We start from the raw sequence: 24,097 nt of genomic DNA, 5'->3' as shown, positions 1-24,097 counted from the left end.
TTCATTAATCTCCCTCTCTCCCCTCCTTCCCCCTCAACCTTATTTCACACATCTCCGTCTGTCTCCTTCCTCCCCATGCAGGTGTTTCTGTGTAGAATGCCTGGACATTCTGGTGGGCGCGGGGGCGTCGAACAGTGCCCGTAACCTGGACCCATGGCGCTGCTACATGTGCCAGCCCCTGCAGCCCTACGGTGTGCTCAAACAACGCCACAATTGGAGCATGAAGCTGCAGGAGTTCTTTATCAACGACAACGGCCAGGAGTTTGTGAGTCCCATCAAGATACTTAACTCCTCACATTGGCCCTTGTCACAATACTGATCACAAAACAATTTATCTCATACAGCATCTAGGGCCTGCCATTCTCCTTGCTCAGGTCACAGGGTCTGGAAAACCTCAGGGTTCCACTCATTGCAACATTACTACATACAGTGCCTTCCGAAAGTATTCGGCCCCCTTGAACTTTGCGACCTTTTGCCACATTTCAGGCTTCAAACATAAAGATATAAAACTGTATTTTTTTGTGAAGAATCAACAACAAGTGGGACACAATCATGAAGTGGAACGACATTTATTGGATATTTCAAACTTTTTTAACAAATCAAAAACTGAAAAATTGGGCGTGCAAAATTATTCAGACTCTTGCAGACTCCATCAGGTTTTCTTCCAGAATGGTCCTGTATTTGGCTCCATCCATCTTCCCATCAATTTTAACCATCTTCCCTGTCCCTGCTGAAGAAAATGCAGGCCCAAACCATGATGCTGCCACCACCATGTTTGACAGTGGGGATGGTGTGTTCAGGGTGATGAGCTGTGTTGCTTTTACGCCAAACATAACGTTTTGCATTGTTGCCAAAAAGTTCAATTTTGTTTCATCTGACCAGAGCACCTTCTTCCACATGTTTGGTGTGTCTCCCAGGTGGCTTGTGGCAAACTTTATACAACACTTTTTATGGATATCTTTAAGAAATGGTTTTCTTCTTGCCACTTTGTGCAATATACGACTGATTGTTGTCCTATGGACAGAGTCTCCCACCTCAGCTGTAGATCTCTGCAGTTTATCCAGAGTGATCATGGGCCTCTTGGCTGCATCTCTGATCAGTCTTCTCCTTGTATGAGCTGAAAGTTTAGAGGGACGGCCAGGTCTTGGTAGATTTGCAGTGGTCTGATACTCCTTCCATTTCAATATTATCGCTTGCACAGTGCTCCTTGGGATGTTTAAAGCTTGGGAAATCTTTTTGTATCCAAATCCGGCTTTAAACTTCTTCACAACAGTATCTCGGACCTGTCTGGTGTGTTCCTTGTTCTTCATGATGCTCTCTGCGCTTTTAACGGACCTCTGAGACTATCACAGTGCAGGTGCATTTATATGGAGACTTGATTACACACAGGTGGATTGTATTTATCATCATTAGTCATTTACGTCAACATTGGATCATTCAGAGATCCTCACTGAACTTCTGGAGAGAGTTTGCTGCACTGAAAGTAAAGGGGCTGAATAATTTTGCACGCCCAATTTTTCAGTTTTTGATTTGTTAAAAAAGTTTGAAATATCCAATAAATGTCGTTCCACTTCATGATTGTGTCCCACTTGTTGTTGATTCTTCACATAAAAATACAGTTTTATATCTTTATGTTTTGAAGCCTGAAATGTGGCAAAAGTTCGCAAAGTTCAAGGGGGCCGAATACTTTCGCAAGGCACTGTCGATGTGGTTGTTTATATAAACATTGTGATTTGGTCTATATGTTTCTCAGGAAAGCCCAAATATGTACCGGGCTGTCCCTGCAGAACAGAGGCACCCCATCCGCGTGCTCTCATTGTTTGATGGCATCGCCACTGGTAAGTGTGTGTGCGTAGGTGTCAAGTGTAATATTCAGAGGGCCTCCCGAGTGGTGCAGCGGTCTAAGGCACTGCATCACAATGCTTGAGGCGTCACTACAGACCCGGGTTCGAGCTGTGTCACGGCCGGCCGTGACCGGGAGACCAGTGAAGCGGCGCACAATTGGCCCAGCGTCGTCCAGGTTAAGGGAGGTTTTGGCCGGCCAGGATTTCCTTGTCCCCATTGCGCTCTAGCGACTCCTTGTGTCGGGCCGGGTGCTTGCAAGTTGTGTGCAATGCCAAGAGTGTGCAAAGCTTTCATCAAGGCAAAGGGTGGCTACTTTGAAGAATCTCAAATATAAAATATATTTTGATTTGTCAAACACATTTTTGCTTACTACATGATTCCATGTGTGTTATTTCATAGTTTTATATCGTCACTATTATTCTACAATGTAGAAAAACCCTTGAATGATTAGGTGTGTCTGAACTTCTGACTGGTACTGTATATTTCCATGTGTGTGGGTGCATGTGTCTAGGCTACTTAGTCCTACGAGACCTAGGATTCAAAGTGGACCATTATATTGCATCAGAGGTGTGTGAGGATTCCATATCGGTGGGGGTCGTCCGACATGAAGGAAGAATCCAGTACGTGCACGACGTGCGCAACATCACCAGAAAAAATGTAAGCAGAACACATCTCTTTCCCTGTCTTTCTCTCTTCGCATTACTGACAACTGGATGGGCAGAGCAAACTTAATCTGAGTCAAGTCAAATAGAGGGAGGAGTGAGAAGGGATAGTACTAAGTTTGTCTCTATAGCAAAAATCCAATCCCTTCCCCAATGACTGATTTTGTTGTTTTGTAAAGCAGGTGCTTCATGAAACATTTCTTTCTGGTCCTTCTCTTTATTCAACATCTGAGGATTATCATCTGAACTGGTCTACATTATTCATATTATTTATCATATGGGAATAAATTGCCAAGAACCAATGGCTAGTGCCTTTATGTCTCATGGAGTAGTCCTCAGCGTCTTTCGAAATGCAAAAATTTGCACATACGACACACCCGTTTACTGCTTTTTCTGTGGGCTATTGCCTGTCCAGACAGGACAGTAGTGCCTTATTGTAGCTTAATGAGCCTCACTTTTTATAGTTATCGTGAATGCTCCCCTGCCCTACTTTGTGGATCCACAATGAAACATATACAGACACATGGGCTCTTGAGGGCTCTTTTGAGTGCTTCAACACAACACACACACACACACACACTACAGCAACACAAAACATTAACCACACAAACCTTGATCCACCCAGCTTTCATCCCTGTTCATAACAAAATACAACTTCCCCCTCTACTCCCAAGTCATAGCTAAACACAACACTCCGCCACTGTGGCAGAGAGGGACGCGCTGCCGGGTTGCATGCGAGTCCTTGACGTCATCTGGGTTAGAGGACAAAGCACAGCCTCTTGTCAGAGTAAATCCCCCAGAACTCATTCATCCCTTTGTCAACGATTCAGAGCACTCCTCAAAGAGGGTCTGGGCCCGAAGAGGGTCGGCCTGGCTGTTTTGGGAACCTACAACCCCTCTCACATAACCCTTAGGCAGTAGGTAGTCAACGGCCACCACCCCCTCGAAGTTGCGTAAGAGTCTCAGCAGCACAGTAGCACTACTACTCTCTCTCTCTCTATTCTATTCAACAGGCTTTATTGACATGGGGAAAATGTTTAGATTGCCAAAGCAAGTGGAATAGATGTAAACAAATTAACAATCAGAAATTAACTGTAAAAATGACACTCACAAAAGTTTCAAAGGAATCGAGACATTTCTAATGTCAAATCAAATTATATTAGTCACATGTGCCGAATACAACACTGACCAAGACGTGTGGTAGACAAATGACATATTTACCTGATCTATTTGATATTAAAGGTTAACAATTTATATTTAACTAATAGTAAGACATTTCTGTCCTACTAGTGTCTGTTTTTATGTTCTCCTCTCTAGTTCCCTGCAGATAATCTGGGTGTATGGTCACCAGAGATGGCTTGACCTGACAAATGAATTAAACACTACATTACATAGACAACAATGTGTCGGTGATCAGGCCTACCACTTAATGATGGTGTTGGAGTCGTGCCTGGTCGTGCAGTCATGAGTGAACAGGGAGTACAGGAGGGGACTGAGCAAGCACCCCTGAAGGGCTCCCGTGTTGAGTTTCAGCGTGGCGGATGTGTTGTTACCTACCCTTACCACCTGGGGTGGCCCGTCAGGAAGTCCAGGATCCAGTTGCAGAGGGAGGTGTTTAGTCCCAGGGTCCTTAGCTTATTAATGAGCTTTGAGGGCACTATGGTATTGAACGCTGAGCTGTAGTCAATGAATAGCATTCTCCAATAGGTGTTCCTTTTGTCCAAGCGGGAAAGGGCATTGTTGAGTGCAATAGAGATTGCATCATCTGTGGTGTGGGTCTGCTGGGGCAGTATGCAAATTGGAGTGGGTCTAGAGTTTCTGGGATTATGGTGATGATGTGAGCCATGACCAGCCTTTCAAAGCACTTCATGGCTACAGACGTGAGTGCTACAGTTCGGTAGTCATTTAGGCAGGTTACCTTTGTTCTTGGACACAGGCACTATGGTGGTCTGCTTAAAACATGTTACAGACTTGGACAGGGGAGGTTAAAAATGTCAGTGAAGACACTTGCCAGTTGGTAAGCGCATGCTCGCAGTACACGTCCTGGTAATCCATCTGGCCCTGCAGCCTTGTGAATGTTCACCTTACTCACATCGGCTGCGGAGAACGTGATCACACAGTCTTCCGGAACAGCTGGTGCTCTCATGCATGTTTCAGTGATATTTGCCTTGACGCGAGCATAGAAGTAGTTTAGCTCGTCACCAGGCAGCTCTCAGCTGTGCTTCCCTTTTGTAGTCTGTAATGGTTTGCAAGCCCATCCGACAAGCATCAGAGCCAGTGTAGTACGATTTGATCTTAGTCCTATTTACCTGTTTGATGGTTCGTCGGGGGTGGCATGATTTCTTATAAGCTTCCGGGTTAGAGTCCCGCTCCTTGAAAGCGGCAGCTCTAGCCTTAAGCTCAGTGCAGATGTTGTCTGTAATTCATGGCTTCTGTTTGGGGTATGTACGTATGATCACTGTGGGGATGACGTCATCGATGCACTTATTGATGAAGCCAATGACATATATGCGTCTCTGTGTGTGGAGTGAAGGTGGACCAGAGGTTTTTTTCCTCTGGTTGCACATTTAACCAGCTGATATAAATTTGGAAAAACAGATTTAAGTTTCTCTGCATTAAAGTCCCCGGCTACTAGGAGCGTCACCTCTGGGTGAGCGTTTTCTTGTTTGCTTATGGCAGAAATACAGCTCATTCAATGCTATCTTAGTGGCAGCCTCTGACTGTCGTGGTATGTAAACAGCTATGACAAATACAGATGAAAACTCTCTAGGTAGATAGTGTGGTGTACAGCTTATCATGAGATGCAATAGCTCGAGACTTCATTAGATATCTTGCACCAGCTGTTATTTACAAAAATACATTGTCCATCCCCCTTGTCTTTCCAGGCGCCGCTGTTCTATCCTGCCAGTACAGCGTATAACCAGCCAGCTGTATGTTGATAGTGTCGTCGTTCAGCCACGACTGATATTACAGTTTTGAATGTCCTGTTGGTAGTTTAATCTTGCGCGTAGGTCATTTATTTTATTCTCCAAAGATTGCAGTAGCACGCGTTCCAGCAGGTATATCTCACTTGTCACCCCCAAAGCAAATTCCTCCTTTGGCTGCCTCTCCTTCCAGTTCTCTGCTGCCAATGACTGGGACGAACTACAAAAATCTCTGAAACTAGAAACACTTATCTCCCTCACTAGCTTTAAGCACCAGCTGTCAGAGCAGCTCACAGATCACTGCACCTGTACATAGCCCATCTATAAATAGCCCAAACAATTACCTCTTCCCCTACTATATTTATTTATTTATTTTGCTCCTTTGCTCCCCAGTTTGTCTACTTTGCACACTCATCTACTGTCAAATCTACCATTCCAGTGTTTTAATTGTTGTATTGTATTTACTTCACCACCATGGCCTATTTATTGCCTTTACCTCCCTTATTTCACCTCATTTGCTCACATTGTGTATAGACTTAGTTTTCGACTGTATTATTGACTGTATGTTTGTTTTACTGCATGTGTAACTCTGTGTTGTTATATGTGTCGAACTGCTTTGCTTTATCTTGGCCAGGTCGCAGTTATAAATGAGAAATCGTTCTCAACTTGCTTACCTGGTTAAATAAAGGTGAAATAAATAAATAAAAATTGCACGTTTGCTAGCAGAATGGAAGGAAGTGGGGCTTTATTTGATTGCCTAAGAATTCTCAGAAGGCAGCCTTTTTTATCCGCCTCCTCTTCACGCAAATCACGGGGATCTTGGCCTGTTCCCGAGAAAGCAGTATATTGTTCGCGTCGGGCTCGTCACACACGTTAAAGGAAATAAAGGATTCTGCCAGTCCGTGATGAGCGGCAACATTATGTACAAAATAAATGTAAAAAATAAGTTACAAAAAATGCTAATAAACGAGCAATAAAACACAATCGGTTGGGTACAACTTCTTCTCCGGCGCCATTATAATGACATACATATTATGGCTATGTACAGTGTTGTGAAAATAGTTCAAGTACAAAAGGGAAAATAAATCAACATAAATTTGGGTTGTATTTACAATAATGTTTGTTCTTCACAGGTTTCCCTTCTCTTGTGGCAACAGGTCACAAATCTTGCTGCTGTGATTGCACAGTTGTATTTCACCTAATAGATATGGGAGTTTATCAAAATTGGATTTGTTTTGAAATTCTGTGTGGGTCTGTGTAATATGAGGGACATATATATGTGTCACTAATATGGTCATACATTTGGCAGGAGGTTAGGAAGTGAAGCTCAGTTTCCAACTCATTTTGTGGGCAGTGTACACATAGCGACTCTTGAGAGTCAGGTCTGCCTACGACTGCCTGTCTCAATAGCAAGGCAAAACTCACTGAGTCTGTACATAGTCAAAGCTTTCCTTGATTTTGGGTCAGTCACAGTGGTCAGGTATTCTGCCACTGTGTACTCCAGTTTGCTCTGTTCTTTTGGTTAATTCTTTCCAAAGTGTTGAGTAAATATCTTTTTGTTTTCTCGTTTGTTCTCAATTGTGTTGCTGTCCTGTGGCACTGTGGGGTCTGTTTGTGTTTGTGAACAGAGCCCTAGGACCAGATTGCTTAGGGGACTCTTCTCTAGGTTCATATTTCTGTAGGTGATGGCTTTTTTATGGAGGTTTGGGAATAATTTCCTTTTAGGTGGTTGTAGAATTTAACAGCTCTTTTCTGGATTTTGATCAATCGCGGGGATCGTCATAATTCTGCTCTGCATGCATTAGTTGGTGTTTTATGTTGCACACAGAGGATTCTTTTTTGCATAATTCTGCATGCAGAGTCTCAATTTGGTGTTTGTCCCATTTTGTGAATTTTTGGTTGGTGAGCGAACCCCAGTCCACACAATCATAAAGGGCAATGGGTTCTATAACTTATTCAAGTATTTTTAGCCAGATCCTAGTTGGGATGTTGAATTTTAAGTTCCATTTGATGGCTTAGAAGGCCCTTCTTGCCTTTTCTTTCAGATCGTTCACAGCTTTGCAGAAGTTACCCTGGGTGCTGTTATTGTGTGTGCTCTTGGGCAACGGTGTCTAGATGGAATTTGTATTCGTGGAACTTTTTTGAAACATTTAATCTCAGGGCCCAGGTCTGACAGAATCTGTGGAGAAGATCTAAATGCTGCTTTAGGTCCTCATTGGTTGGGGACAGAAGTACCAGATCATCAGAAGACATTTGACTTCAGATTCTAGTTGGGTGAGGTCGGGTGCTACAGACTGTTCTAGTGCCCTCGTCAATTTGTTGATATATATGTTGAAGAGGGTGGGGCTCAAGCTGTCTCCCTGTCTCACCCCACGGCCATGTGGAGAAAAGGGTGTGTTTTTTTGTCAATTTTAACGCACACTTGTTGTTTGTATACATGGATTTTATAATGTTGTATGTTTTTCCTCCAACACCGCTTTCCATCAATTTGTATAGCAAACCCTCAGGTGAATTTGAGTCAAAAGCTTTTATGAAATCAACAAAGCAATGGAAAACGTTGTTTTTGTTTTGTTTGTTTGTTAGTAAGGGTGTGCAGGGTGAATATATGGTCTGTCGTATGTTAATTTAGTAAAAAGACAATATGACATTTGCTTAGTAGAGGAAATGTAAGTGCCTGCTGTTAATGATAATGCAGAAGGTTTTCCCCAAGGTTGCTGTTGATGCATATCCCACGGTAGTTATTGGGGTCAAATTTGTCTCCACATTTATGGGTGGGAGTGATCAGTTCTTGGTTCCAAATATTGGGGAAGATGCCAGAGCTGAGGATTATGTTAGTTTTCAGTATAGCCAATTATAATTTGTGGTCTGTATATTTGATCATTTCATTTAGAAATCCATCAACACCACAGGCCTTTTTGGGTTGAAGGGTTTGTATTTTGTCCTGTTCATTCAATGTAATTGGAGATTCCAGTGGGGGTTATATACTATCCTATGTTGGGGTTGTTTGGTAATATGGATGGGGGGAGGTGACGCTATGTAGGGATAGAGTAGAGGGGATTGGGAATGAGAAAAGGCCCTGACTACAGATGGGTACAAATGTTGGGGCATTGACTTGTGTTACACTCAGTCTGACAGTAGGTGGTGCTGTTGTCTCACACAGATAGAAGAGTGGGGCCCATTTGACCTGGTGATAGGAGGAAGCCCCTGTAACGACCTATCTATCGTCAACCCCGCCAGGAAGGGACTGTACGGTAAAAAACTTAATTAAAAAGTATCAATTGGGCCTCCCGGGTGGTGCAGTGGTCTTGGGCACTGCATCGTTTGGCTGGTAGGGATATTCTTGTCCCATCGCGCACTAGTGACTCCTGTGGCGGGCCGGGCGCAGTGCACACTAACCAGGTCGCCAGGTGCACAGTGTTTCCTCTTACACATTGGTGCGGCTGGCTTCCGGGTTGGATGCGCGCTGTGTTAAGAAGCAGTGTGGCTTGGTTGCGTTGTGTATCGGAGGACGCATGGCTTTCGACCTTCGTCTCTCCCGAGCCCGTACAGGAGTTGTAGCGATGAGACAAGATAGTAACTACTAACAATTGAATACCACGACATTGGGGAGAAAAGAGGGTAAAAATTCACACACAAAAAAAATCTATTAATCTTAATCAAACTTCAATAAATGTGTTAGGAAGCATGCTTCACTTCACTCCAATTACACTCCATGCCAAGTGTTACAGGCTGAAGTGGCAGGGAAGTAGTTATAATAAAATGTCATTTCTATACATTCCCTCTTATATGCATAGTATAAACTTATACCTTGTTTTCCATATACATTAAAGGTACAGCAATCAAAGAGATATTTGCAATTGATATATATTGTTATTCAGTCAACATTGGACGGTATTAAAAATCTCCTCATCCCCCGTCTGTCTGTCTGTCCAGAGGGCACAGGGAGGTTGTTCTTTGAGTTCTACCGCCTGCTGAGTGAGGCCAAGCCCAAGGAGGGCGAGGACCGCCCATTCTTCTGGATGTTCGAGAATGTGGTCGCCATGGGCGTCAATGACAAGAGGGACATCTCTCGTTTCCTCGAGGTTTGTTATATCCACAATATCAATACAATACAAGTGACAATCTCAGAGGTCTTTGGCATTACTTCATTAGAGCATTTTAAAAGTTGTTGTAGTCTTTATATGTCGTTGTGGACTCACATAACACAAAGGCGTAAAGAGCGAAAATGTGTAACCCATGATAGATAGCTGTGTGTGTGTGTGTGTGTGTGTGTGTGTGTGTGTGTGTGTGTGTGTGTGTGTGTGTGTGTGTGTGTGTGTGTGTGTGTGTGTGTGTGTCCGACAGTGCAATCCAGTGATGATCGATGCCATTGAGGTGTCTGCGGCTCACAGGGCTAGGTACTTCTGGGGCAACCTACCAGGGATGAACAGGTGTGTGATGCCCACAGTCTACTTGTTTTCCTATAATAACACAGTCTTTCATATTCCTGTTTTTAATTAAATGGCCATTTATGGATATCTCGTATTCCATATCACATTACTATTGTTCATGTGCCAGGCCTCGGTGTGCATCTGGGATGGACAAGTTAGAGCTACAGGACTGTCTGGAACATGGCCGTGTGGCTAAGGTAACACTATCTACCTTTTCTTCAATCAGTGGAACTGGACAAAAATCAACAAGTGGTTTTATTTCAGTATATTACAATATACACTCAGTGGCCAGTTTATAAGGTACCCCCATCTAGTACCGGATGGGACCCCCCTTGGCCCCCCAGAACAGCCTGAATTCTCTGGGGCATGGACATGTTGCTCAATTGGTATTAAGGGGCCCAACGTGTACCAGTAAAACATTCCCCACAACATTACACCATCACCACCAGGCTGTACCATTGACACCAGGAAGGATGGGGCCATGGACTCATGCTTACGCCAAATCCTGATCCATTTAACTTGCTCGATTCTTGCCATTCTCCTTTGACCTTTCATCAAGTAGCGTTTTTTGCCCGCTGACTGTATGTTTGTCGCACCATTCTCGGTAACTCCTGTTGTACATGAAAAGCCCAGGAGGCCGGCCATTTCTGAGATACTGGATCCGGCACGCCTGGCACAGACGGATCATACCACGCTCAAAGTTGCTTTGGTCACTCGTTTTGCCCATTCTAATGTTCAATCGAACAGTAACTGAATGTCTCGATGCCTGTCTGCCTGCTTTATATAGCAAGCCACGGCCACATGAACCATTTTTATGAATGGGATTTTGTAGCCAATAAACTGGCCACTGAGTGTATATTTCACAATATCCCACAGAAAACACACACCACATGATCAAAAGTATGTGGACACCTGCTCGTCAAACATCTCATTCCAAAATCATGGGCAATAATATGCAGTTGGTCCCTCCTTTGCTACACAAACAGCATCTACTCTTCTGGAAAAGCTTTCCACTAGATGTTGGAACATTGCTGCAGGGACTTGCAGGGCTTCCATTCAGCCACAAGAGCATTAGTGAGGTCGGGCACTGATGTTGGGTGATTAGGCCTGGCTCGCACTCAGCATTCCAATTCATCCCAAAGGTGTTCGATAGGGTTCATTGAGGTCACGGCTCTGTGCAGGCCAGTCAAGTTCTTCAACACCAATCTCAACAAACCATTCCTGTATGGACCTCGCTTTATGCACTGGGGCATTGTCATGCTGAAACAGGAAAGGGCCTTTCCCAAACTGTTGCCACAAAGTTGGAAGCACAGAATCGTCTACAATGTTATTGTATGTTGTAGCGTTAAGATTTCCCTTCATTGGAACTAAGGTGCCTAGCCCAAACCATAAAAAACAGCCCTAGACGATTATTCCTCCACCACCAAACTTGACAGTTTACACCACTCCAGCCGAACTTAGGCTTGTGTGCAGATGCTCGGCCATAGAAACCTTTTTCACAAAGCTCCCGACTAACTGTTCTGGTGCTGAAGTTGCTTCCAGAGGCAGTTTGGGACTCGGTAGTGATTTTTGCAACCGAGGACAGATGATTTTTAAACGCTACGCGCTTCAGCACTTTCTGGTTGTGTGACTTCGCGGCTGAGCCATTGTTGCTCTTAGACTGTTCCACTTCACACTAACAGCACTTACAGTTGACCGAGGCAGCTCTAGTAGGGCAGAAATTTGGCGAACTGACTAGTTGGAAAGTGGCATCCTATGATGGTGTGACGTTGAAAGTCTTTGACCTCTTCAGTAAGGCCATTCCACTGCCAATGTTTGTCTATGGAGATTGCATGGCTGTGTTTATTAATTTTTATACACCTGTCAGCAACGACTGTGGCTGAAATTGCCTAATCCACTAATGTGAATATATATATTGTATATTATATTACAGTACAGTACAGATATGAATAAAACCACACTCAGTCCTTCTGTGTCTCCTTCAATATATACAGTTCCGGTCAAGAACATCTTAAATAAGATATCTTAATCATATCCCCCACCAAAAAAAATACAAAAAATAGCACTTGTCCTTTCCTACTAGCACTGACTTTGCTGATAACTTCTTTATTGAGGAAGAATTTACTTTCTACAACTGTGATATGTGGTTGTCTCAACTAGCTATCTTAATATGAATGCACTGGAAATCGCTTTGGATAAAAGTGTATGCTAAGTGACTAAAATGTAAAGGTCAAATGTCATAGTCCCAAGGTCCAGAACAGACTATGGGAGATGCACAGTACTACATAGAGCCATGACTACATGGAACTCTATTCCACATCAAGAAACTCATGCCAGCAGTAAAATTTGATTTTAAAAAATGATAAAAAATACACCTTATGGAACCGCAGGGACTGTGAAGAAACCAGAGGTGGGATCAAGTCATTGTTTTACAAGTCACAAGTAAGTCTCAAGTCAAGACCGACAAGTCTCAATTCCTAAACTGAGTTTTGAGTCCTAAACGAGTCATTATGTGCTCTTCACCAAATGTAATACCTTTTCATATTAGTAATAGTTAGTATATTACATTTACGCAAATCACGAATGCTTTTAAAAAATATATATATTTACTACTTTCCAAATAAACTTTATATTTCCATGGAAATATATGGGTAGCCAGGAGAAAGACCGTGAGAAAGACCCCCCGTCACGATCGTGGTATTGAGGAGAACAAAGCGCAGCGTCGTGTGAATGCATGATTTAATGCAAGACGGGAAAAAATACGAAATACACTAAAACAAACTAACAAGATGAACGTGACTGCTATCGAAACACTGGGCTAACATGCAACATAACATAGACATTAACCCATGAAATACCCAAAGAAGATGGCTGCCTAAATATGGTTCCCAATCAGAGACAACGATAAACAGCTGCCTCTAATTGAGAACCAACCTAGGCAACCATAGACATACATAAACACCTAGATGGTAAACAACCCCATGAACCTACAAAAAAAACCTAAACAGTACAAAAACACATACATCACCCATGTCACACCCTGACCTAACCAAAATATATAAAGAAAACAAAGAATACTCAGGTCAGGGCGTGACCCCCCCCTCAATAGCGATTGACTATCGAGGATCGCTATGAGGCGCAATCAGGCGATGTAGGCTTGTACACAATTGCCCAACCTTAACCCATACATCCTCTCTGTATGTGGTTACAGTAGGCTAAGGTATGTCAATGGTTTTAGGAACAGCAGTAAAGTCGGGCAGGATTTAGGCTACCAACTGCAATTGGTTGCAATGATCACATTCCCGCACTGATGACTGTGGAGGCTCATTGATTTAACGTTACGTTAGCCTACATTCTACACTAGCAAAGTTATAAATTATATAGCTGTCGGCTGTATTAGCCACGATTCTTTGTGCAGCTTCAAATGTTGAACAAAGTTGGAAATTGTTGCGCCTCCGTCTGTAATTTTGTTCCTGCAAGTTGCAATTTTTTGTTGATACAGCGGCGTCTTTACATCTGAAAATAATAATTTGGGGTATCATCTTTCCAAGCGCTCCATCTGAATTCACCCGCCGACGTTCCTCTGTACAGCCACGCACAACTTTTTCTCAGCTGGCACGATTTGATTGGCTGCTGTCCAGTTCAAACTGTAATCTGTTAAATGAAGAGTTGACACGCTGCACACTTTTTTTTAATAGCATCAATTTTATATTTGGGCTTGGGGAGGGTATCAAGTGGGTTTGAGTCAAAAGGCTCAAGTGCAAGTTAAGTCATGAGTGTCACGGCTGGCTGAAGGACTGGACCAAAATGACACAGACAAAACGAAGAACAACAAACCACCCGTGAAGCTTTGGGCTATGTGCCCTGAACAACTACATAGTTAACTTCCCACAAAACAGGTGGGGGAAAAGGGTACCTAAGTATGGTTCTCAATCAGAGACAACGATAGACAGCTGTCCCTGATTGAGAACCATACCAGGCCAAGACATAGAAATACAAAACAGAAAAAAGGACATAGAATGTCCACCCTAGTCACACCCTGGCCTAACCAAAATAGAGAATAAAAAGCCTCTCTATGGCCAGGGCGTGACAACGAGTCATTGGTGTTAAAGTCAAAGTAGAGTTGCAAGTTATCATATTTCTGACTTGAGTCCAAGTCATGTGACTTGAGTCCAAGTCATGTGACTTGAGTCCACACCTCTGGAAGAGACACATGCATCACACACTTGATAACATAAGCACTATACACACATGTACACATTGATTTTTTTTTATTGTAGACATGTGGTAGTAGAATAGTGGCCTGAGGGCACACACAAAATGTAAAATTGTATAACTGCCTTCCTTTTGCTGGACCCCAGGAAGAGTAGCTGCTGCCTTGGTCATTTCCACTTATTTTAGAAGAAATAGTGAATCGAGCAAGAGGGTCAATATTTTGATCGCATCTGTATAGTGTTAATATGAGTGTGTATTTTCTCTGTCCTGTAGTTTGGAAAGGTGCGCACCATCACCACGCGCGCCAACTCCATCAAGCAGGGCAAAGACCAGCACTTTCCCGTCATGATGAATGGCAAAGAGGACATTCTGTGGTGCACCGAGCTGGAGAGGTGAGACCAATGATGTGTATAAACCCTGGATGACTAACAGGAAGAGCTGTATTGAAGCCACCGCGCAGCCATCTTGGTACTCCTCCTCAATTGTAAAAGATTTTGGAAGCTATAGAATACGCTTTTATTAATGTCTACATTCATTGACACATTTATTCTATTACAAACACCTTCATGTATGCTTTTAAATTATATTATGTGAGTTAAACATAAAGATAAAAACATTTTCCTTCATGTATTTTCGAGAGTACTAATGTTACTGTCCCATCTGCAACAAACAAAAACTTAAATACACATTTTTGTCCTTAGAACATTTTATTCATATACTGTAGAATTCCATGTATTCCTATGGAGGACTGCTCCTAAAAGGGTGTGCCAATATGGCCAACCGGTAGCTTCAAAGCCTCTCATTGGCTAATACATAGCATTAGCAATCCAGGTTTTATAAACATCATTGGGTGAGACCAAGACCCACAATTCTATTCAGACTGTGCCGCTCACACGTTTAGAAACTGTTCTAATCCTCTGTTCCCTCCAGGATCTTTGGCTTCCCGGTCCACTACACAGATGTGTCCAACATGGGCCGCGGTGCCAGGCAGAAGCTTCTGGGCAGGTCCTGGAGCGTACCTGTCATCAGACACCTGTTTGCCCCTCTGAAGGACTACTTTGCATGTGAATAGCGCCCTCCCTAACCAACCTCTCTGTAGTTCTAACTTGACATTGGCACTTCAATCAGAAGTGCCAAAGTCAAGTTAGACAATCTTGTTATCCCCTGGTAGGCAAAAGCCAAAGTGTTATTTTAGGGTTTTAAGGTTTTATACACTGCTTTTACTTTTTAACAAATTACTTCCCCTCATGTTGTCTTTGAGTGGATTTGTTGTAATCACAAAGTCAGACATATTTTTATGCCACACTGATTTTCTAAAACTAGAGAAAGTTTTATATAACAATTTATATAGATCTCTTTATCAATTAGTAGACATTTTTGTTTCATTTTCATGATGTCAACATTGGAAAATGTACGTGTTCTTCTCCCAAATGCCAATGTGAAGTAATACTTGAAACCATTCAATACAAAAATGTCCAATCGAGCTGAGAGACAATAAAGAACGCTCCATTCTCAGCCATGCCAAAATACATTTTAAAAATGTACTGTAAAATCAATACAAAGACGTAAAGGCATCTCAATATTGGACATTTTGACATTTGTCATGTGCTACTGTTCTAAAGTATCCATATTCTTGAACTGGAAGTTAGTTTTTGCTTTCACCAAATATAAGTGAGAGTTACCTCATCATCCAGGGCATCTGAAAACTCATCTTGGCTATCTGTACAAAAAGTCACTGGATTGTTTTATAGAAATTGTATACTTCATTTTTATACTGTATATATGAAAATGTTTACAAGATTTTAAAAATATTTGATTGGACTTTGGGAGTTTCATTGTCCCAATGTCATCTTAAATTTCTATTTTTAAATCTGTAAATTTCAGTGGTTGATAAACCCCAGTATGGTGCATAGATATCCTCACCATTGTTAAAATGCTCTGGACTTCAGATTGAAGTACAATATAAACTTATTTTGGCTACTCATTTTGGCTACTTTTGTAGCCATTTTTTGTTTTGGTAAATGAATGTGGAGAGTTTGCTGTGCAGTTTTAAAATACTGGACTTTTTTGTGCTGATTTTACATAGCATATGTTCACAGTGGAGACCTGCCAGTTATTTGTTTTTTACTGAGTACTACTCAGTACTACTCACTCGTTCATGGTGCCTTTTAGCAGTCTGTTCAAAGAGCTTACTTTAGTAAAACACTGACTATATGTCATAACCAGCATTTGCTTTACTTCAAATGTTAATTTTTACTAAGATGCCAAAATACAAAAGATGTTTACATGCTTTATTAATAGCACTGTATCCTTTTCATTTTGATGAATGTCATACTTATGATTTTGAATATTCAAAATGTTTTTTCTATTCTTTTTATGGCATTTTATGACAACACCTTCAACATTTTTTGTTTTATATACTCAGATCTTCTGCTTACTTGCAACAAAAGCTGAAGTAGTAGCACAATATATACAGTGCCTTCAGAAAGTATTCATACTCCTTGATTTATTCCACATATTGTTGTGTTACAGCCTGAATTCTAAACGGATTAAATATATTTTTTTCCTTACCCATCTACACATAATACCCCATAAAGACAAACGGAAAACATGTTTTTAGACATTTTTGCTCATTTAATGAAAATGCAATATACCATTTACATAACTATTCACACCCCTGAGTCAATACTTTGTAGAAGCACCTTTGGCAGCGATTACAGCTGTGAGTATTTCTGGGTAAGTCTCTAAGAGCTTTCCACATCTGGATTGTGCAACATTTGCTCATTATTTTTACAATTCTTCAAGCTCTGTCAAATTGGTTGTTGATCATTGCAAGACAACCATTTTCAGAGTCTTGTCATATTTTTCCAAGTAAATTTAAGTCAAAACTGTAACTCGGCCATTTGGTCTTGTGTTTTAGGTTATTGTCCTGCTCATAGGTGGAGAGCAGACTGAACCAGATTTTGCCTGTGCTGAGCTCCATTCCGTTTATTTTTTATCCTGAAAAACTCCCCAGTCCTTAACGATTACAAGCATACCCATAAGATGATGCAGTCACCACTATGCTTGGAAATATGGAGAGTGGTACTCAGTAATGTGTTGTATTGGATTTGTATTCGGGACAAAAATGTATTGCTTTGCCCACATTTTTTGCAGTGTTACTTTAGTGCCTTGTTGCAAACTGGATGCTTGTTTTGGAATATTTTTATTTTGTACAGGCTTCCTTCGTTTCATGCTGTCAATTAGGTTCGTATTATGGAGTAACTACGATGTTGTTGATCCATCCTCGGTTTTCCTTCCTCTGTGGCAACTGAGTTAGGAAGAATGCCTGTACAGTGCCTTGCGAAAGTATTCGGCCCCCTTGAACTTTGCGACCTTTTGCCACATTTCAGGCTTCAAACATAAAGATATAAAACTGTATTTTTTTGTGAAGAATCAACAACAAGTGGGACACAATCATGAAGTGGAACGACATTTATTGGATATTTCAAACTTTTTTAACCATTCAAAAACTGAAAAATTGGCCGTGCAAAATTACTCAGCTGCCTTAAGTTAATACTTTGTAGCGCCACCTTTTGCTGCGATTACAGCTGTAAGTCGCTTGGGGTATGTCTCTATCAGTTTTGCACATCGAGAGACTGAATTTTTTCCCCATTCCTCCTTGTAAAACAGCTCGAGCTCAGTGAGGTTGGATGGAGAGCATTTGTGAACAGCAGTTTTCAGTTCTTTCCACAGATTCTCGATTGGATTCAGGTCTGGACTTTGACTTGACCATTCTAACACCTGGATATGTTTATTTTTGAACCATTCCATTGTAGATTTTGCTTTATGTTTTGGATCATTGTCTTGTTGGAAGACAAATCTCCGTCCCAGTCTCAGGTCTTTTGCAGACTCCATCAGGTTTTCTTCCAGAATGGTCCTGTATTTGGCTCCATCCATCTTCCCATCAATTTTAACCATCTTCCCTGTCCCTGCTGAAGAAAAGCAGGCCCAAACCATGATGCTGCCACCACCATGTTTGACAGTGGGGATGTTGTGTTCAGGGTGATGAGCTGTGTTGCTTTTATGCCAAACATAACGTTTTGCATTGTTGGCAAAAAGTTACATTTTGGTTTCATCTGACCAGAGCACCTTCTTCCACATGTTTGGTGTGTCTCCCAGGTGGCTTGTGGCAAACTTTAAACAACACTTTTTATGGATATCTTTAAGAAATGGCTTTCTTCTTGCCACTCTTCCATAAAGGCCAGATTTGTGCAATATACAACTGATTGTTGTCCTATGGACAGAGTCTCCCTCCTCAGCTGTAGATCTCTGCAGTTCATACAGAGTGATCATGGGTCTCTTGGCTGCATCTCTGATCAGTCTTCTCCTTGTATGAGCTGAAAGTTTAGAGGGACGGCCAGGTCTTGGTAGATTTGCAGTGGTCTGATACTCCTTCCATTTCAATATTATCGCTTGCACAGTGCTCATTGGGATGTTTAAAGCTTGGGAAATCTTTTTGTATCCAAATCCGGCTTTAAACTTCTTCACAACAATATCTCGGACCTGCCTGGTGTGTTCCTTGTTCTTCATGATGCTCTCTGCTCTTTTAACGGACCTCTGAGACTATCACAGTGCAGGTGCATTTATACGGAGACTTGATTACACACAGGTGGATTGTATTTATCAGCATTAGTCATTTAGGTCAACATTGGATCATTCAGAGATCCTCACTGAACTTCTGGAGAGAGTTTGCTGCACTGAAAGTAAAGGGGCTGAATAATTTTGCACGCCCAATTTTTCAGTTTTTGATTTGTTAAAAAAGTTTGAAATATCCAATAAATGTCGTTCCACTTCATGATTGTGTCCCAGTTGTTGTTGATTCTTCACAAAAAAATACAGTTTTATATCTTTATGTTTGAAGCCTGAAATGTGGCAAAAGGTCGCAAAGTTCATGTGGGCCGAATACTTTCGCAAGGCACTGTATGTTTGTAGTGGCTGGGTGTATTGATACACCATCCAAAATGTAATTAATAACTTCACCCTGCTCAAAGGGATATTCAATGTCCCTTTTGTAAACACATGTTTATTCCTGAACTTATTTTGGCTTGCCTTAGCAAAGGGGTTCAATACTTAATGACTCAAGAGATTTCAGCTGTTCAATTTTAATTCATTTGTAAAAACATAATACCGCATTGACATTATCGGATATTGTGTGTAGGCCAGTGACAAGAAGTGTAAAAAGTCGAGGGGTGTGAATACTTACTGAAGGCACTGTATAAGGCTTGCTTGAGATGTTTTATTTTATCAAGCATTTTAGAACATTATTAATCAATAGGCTTTTTTGTATGTTAGATTTGCAACATATTTTTATATATATATATATATGATTTATATTTGGTGAAAAATACTTTCTCCAATAATACTGTACTTCCATTGTGCATTCAAATGTTTTTAAACTAAACGTGTTGTTTGAACAGGGAGTTATTCAAAAAGATCTGTCTCCTATTTTTGTACTTGTGTACTGTTTGGAAATGCAGCAAGAAAGTATTTATTTTTACTCATATATGTTACTTCTTTCTATTCAATAAAAATGGCTTTAATTATGTTCTTTACTATGTTGGTTTTCCTTGTAATTTCAACAGTAAAACACTGTAGAATCCACTGTAAAATACCTTAAATGTGTTTTACAGCATTAATGCTGTAGATTGCACTGCATATGGGTAAAATGCTGAAAAATACTGTTATTAATTTTAAGCCTCCTGTAAAAATTACTCTTGGTTTATTTCTTTACAGTAGTACCTGCTAAGAAAAGCAACTTCTGATAGTCAAAACCTGCAGACCTTCCCTGAGAACAGTCTTGGTTTCAACAATGGGACAGCGCTCTTTCTCTCTCTCTCACACACACCACAGATGTTTGGCACTGCATTCATTACTCATGCAAAAAAACAGAAATGTGGCGAACTACAGTTTTGCTTGTGGGTAGAGTGACCTTGCACCAAAGCATCACAACTTGTTGCACTACCACAACCTCATCCTGCAATTTGGGCGACTCATTAGAGATTGTGGACACCAAGGTTTGAGAGCAAGCACTCCTGCTTCAAGGAGTGAGCCAGAAAACTTGTCTGAGAGCCACCAGTTACTCCAATCTTACTTATGCAGCTGCCAATTGTTTCCACATAGTATTGAAGTTGTTGGTGTCATGAATTAATTTGTGGAGCAATTATTAATAACGCCATTCAGGGAGCTGTACAGTCAAAAGTGTTCGCAAAGTACTGTAGATGTTCAAAATTGTATACAAAGTAAAAACACACTAAAGGCCTTGTTCTAATGGGAGAAAATGATGACAGATACACATTTGGAAAGAAATCACTGATATCGGTCACAGAATCACATGTTCATTTTATTGTTGGGGTGTATCAGTCTGTGTCACTGATCGATGTCGCGGTTCATTTTATACCAGATTCTCTGATTAATGATGTGTATGTTAATGAAGATAGTCTGAGTAATTATTACCCACTACCAATTTATAAAGTGTCAGGTTTCTTTGTTTCCCTGCATCACTCAGTGTGTTCTCCTTAAACCAGTGTCAGGATGGAGGGTCTTCAAGATGCAATTAAACACCAACTGCCCGAGTTGGAGACCGAGATGGTGAGATCTTTGTCGGTGCATCTGAGGGCAAATGTTGGAGTGGAGAATATTAACGACCTTGAATATGTTCAGCCGGAGGACATAAAATACCATTTGACGCCAACATAGTGCCGGGAATTGCTTCAGTCCTTCAACCAAAGAGGTGAGCTCTTGATTGATAAATATTTATGTAATTGTTATGAAAAAAAGGTGCTATCTAGAACCTAAAATGGTTATTTGGCTGTCCCCATAAGAGAACCCTTTGAAGATCCCTTTTTGATTCCAGGTACATGTATAACCCTTTTGGTTCTAGGTAGAAATCTTCTGGGTTCCATGTAGAACCCTTTCCACAGAGTGTTCTCTGTGGAAAGGGTTTCCAGACATTTCTGGGGGGAATGGCCCTAACCCTCACCCTCCGATCCAACAGGTCCCAGACATGCTCAATGGGATTGAGATCCGGGCTCTTCGCTGGCCATGGCAGAACACTGACATTCCTGTCTTGCAGGAAATCACGCACAGAACGAGCAGTATGGCTGGTGGAATTGTCATGCTGGAGGGTCATGTCAGGATGAGCCTGCACGTGGGTATAAACAATGGACATTGGGCATCTTTCTTTTTGTGTTTTTCCGAGTTTGTAGAAAGGCCTCTTCAGTGTCCATAACTGTGACCTTAATTGCCTACTGTTTGTAAGCTGTTAGTGTCTCAATGACCGCTCCACAGGTGCATGTTCATTAATTGTTTATGGTTCATTGAACAAGCATGGGAAACAGTGTTTAAACCCTTTACAATGAGATCTGTGAAGTCATTTGGATTTTTACTGTCACGCCCTGGTCTAAGTATTTTGTGTTTTTCTTCATGTATTGGGTCAGGCCAGGGTGTGGCATGGAGTTTTTGTATTGTGGTGTGTTTTGTCTTGGGGTTTTGGTGTGTATGTATTTGGGATTGTAGCTAGTGGGGTTATCTAGCAAAGTCTATGGCTGTCTGGAGTGGTTCTCAATTAGAGGCAGGTGCTTATCGTTGTCTCTGATTGGGAACCATATTTAGGCAGCCATATTCTTTGGTTGTATTGTGGGTAATTGTCTTGATGTCCTTGTTCTGTGTTAGTTTGCACCAGTTAAGGCTGTTTCGGTTTTCACTACGTTTATTGTTTTGTAGAGTTTGTGTTTTGGATTCGTGTTACGTTGTGTGATTAAACATGGATCGCAATATACACGCTGCAGTTTGGTCCGACTCTCCTTCACCACATGAAAACCTTGACATTTACGAATTATCTTTGAAAGACAGGGTCCTGAAAAAGGGACGTTTCTTTTTTTGCTGAGTTTAGTTCATTTGTTTGCCCTAAAAAAATGGTTTATGCTACGAGGGAGCGAGACATATGCAATAAAATGGACGGAAATGACAAAAATACATAAAAGTACAGAAATATTCAAATGTTTAAGGGTTTTTGTCCTTCTTACGAAGAGGAGTAGTATGAAAGATCAGAGGACCAAAACGCAGTGTGGTAAGTGTCCATAATGTTTTTTAATAAAGACAATAGAACACTCGAACAAAACAACAAACGATGACGTGAATATACAAACCGAAAACAGTACCGTGTGGCCCAAACACACACGGAAAACAAACACCCACAACCCAAAAGTGAAACCCAGGTTAACTAAGTATGATTCTCAATCAGGGACAACAATTGACAGCTGCCTCTGATTGAGAACCATACTAGGCCGAACTCAAAAACCAACAGACTGCCCACCCAACTCACGCCCTGACTATACTAAAACAAAGATATAATAACAGAACTAAGGTCAGAACGTGACAATGTTTCTGAAAATGAATTGTTTGTCCTCTTGTGCTGTTATGGAGTGCAGCCTAACAGCCAATTAACCTCCAGACGAGCTTCAATGCCATACAACTCTCCTTCCGTGGCCTCCAATTGCTCTTAAATACAAGTAAAACTAAATGCATGCTCTTCAACCGATCGCTGCCTGCACCTGCCCGCCTGTCCAACATCACTACTCTGGACGGCTCTGACTTAGAATCCGTGGACAACTAAAAATACCTAGGTGTCTGGTTAGACTAAACTCTCCTTCCAGACCCACATCAAACATCTCCAATCCAAAGTTAAATCTAGAATTGGCTTCCTATTTCGCAACAAAGCATCCTTCACTCATGCTGCCAAACATACCCTTGTAAAACTGACCATCCTACCAATCCTCGACTTCGGCGATGTCATTTACAAAATAGCCTCCAATACCCTACTCAACAAATTGGATGCAGTCTTATCACAGTGCAATTTATTTATTGCCTTACCACCCTTATCCTACCTCATTTGCACACACTGTATATAGACTTTTTCTAATGTATTATTGACCGTATGTTTTGTTTATTCCATGTGTAACTCTGTGTTGTTGTATGTGTCGAACTGCTTTGCTTTATCTTGGCCAGGTCCCAGTTGCAAATGAGAACTTGTTCTCAACTAGCCTACCTGGTTAAATAAAGGTGAAATAAAAATAAATAAATACACCCTCTCATGGGTCAAGCCCTTCAGGAAGACCACATGAGACATACACTACATGACCAAAAGTATGTGGACACCTGCTCGTTGAACATTAATTTCAAAATCATGGGCATTAATATGGAGTTGGTCCCCCCTTTCCTGCTATAATAGCCTCCACTCTTCTGGAAAGGATTTCCACTAGATGTTGGAACATTGTTGAGGGGACATGCTTCCATTCAGCCACAAGAGCATTGGTGAAGTCATGCACTGTTGTAGGGAGATTAGGGCTTGCTCGCAATCGGTGTCCAATTCATTGCAAAGGTGTTTGATGGGGTTGAGGTCAGGGCTCTGTGCAGGCCAGTCAAGTTCTTCCACACCGATCTGTACAAACCATTTCTTTATGGACCGCTTTGTGCATGGGGGCATTGTCATGCTGAAACACAAAAGGACCTTCTCCAAACTGTTGCCACAAATGACAGAATCATCTAGCATGCCATTGTATGCTGTAGCGTTAAGATTTCCCTTCACTGGAACTAAGGGGCCAAGTCCAGTCTCTGCCTGGGACACTCAAGGACATTCAGAGACTTGTCCTGAAGCCACTCATGTGTTGTCTTGGCTGTGTGCTTAGGGTCGTTGTCCTGTTGGAAGGTGAACCTTCGCCCCATTGTCACGCCCTGGCCATAGAGAGGCTTTTATTATTTATTTTGTTTAGGCCAGGGTGTGACTAGGGTGGGCATTCTAGTTTCTTTATTTCTATGTTTTGACCGGGAATGGTTCTCAATCAGGGACAGCTGTCTATCGTTGTCTCTGATTGGGAATCCTACTTAGGCAGCCTTTTTTCCCACCTGTGTTTTGTGGGTAGTTGTTTTCTGTATAGTTTATGCACCTTACAGAACTGTTTCGGTTTTCCCTCTGTTTATT

General features: G+C 41.6%; 1 protein-coding gene across 12 annotated transcripts in view; it reads left to right on the top strand.

The window, feature by feature from the left end:
* The window catches only part of LOC118364023 (DNA (cytosine-5)-methyltransferase 3B-like), an 84,771-nt gene extending 65,101 nt beyond the window's left edge, over positions 1-19,670 (top strand). For all 12 annotated transcript variants that reach the window (XM_052482098.1, XM_052482093.1, XM_052482089.1 and 9 more), the window contains 9 exons: positions 82-265; positions 1,754-1,838; positions 2,357-2,502; positions 8,592-8,682; positions 9,365-9,513; positions 9,776-9,861; positions 9,989-10,058; positions 14,350-14,468; positions 15,007-19,670. In XM_052482098.1, the coding sequence (XP_052338058.1) occupies positions 82-265; positions 1,754-1,838; positions 2,357-2,502; positions 8,592-8,682; positions 9,365-9,513; positions 9,776-9,861; positions 9,989-10,058; positions 14,350-14,468; positions 15,007-15,148 (1,072 nt within the window). In that variant the 3' untranslated portion in view covers positions 15,149-19,670. The remainder of the gene's footprint in view (positions 1-81; positions 266-1,753; positions 1,839-2,356; positions 2,503-8,591; positions 8,683-9,364; positions 9,514-9,775; positions 9,862-9,988; positions 10,059-14,349; positions 14,469-15,006) is intronic.
* The last annotated feature ends 4,427 nt before the right edge of the window (positions 19,671-24,097 follow it).

The sequence above is a fragment of the Oncorhynchus keta genome, chromosome 27 (assembly GCF_023373465.1).
Source record: "Oncorhynchus keta strain PuntledgeMale-10-30-2019 chromosome 27, Oket_V2, whole genome shotgun sequence".
NCBI lineage: Eukaryota > Metazoa > Chordata > Actinopteri > Salmoniformes > Salmonidae > Oncorhynchus > Oncorhynchus keta.
The sequence above is the reverse complement of the archived record's forward strand: the minus strand, read 5'-3'. Positions and strand labels throughout refer to the sequence as shown.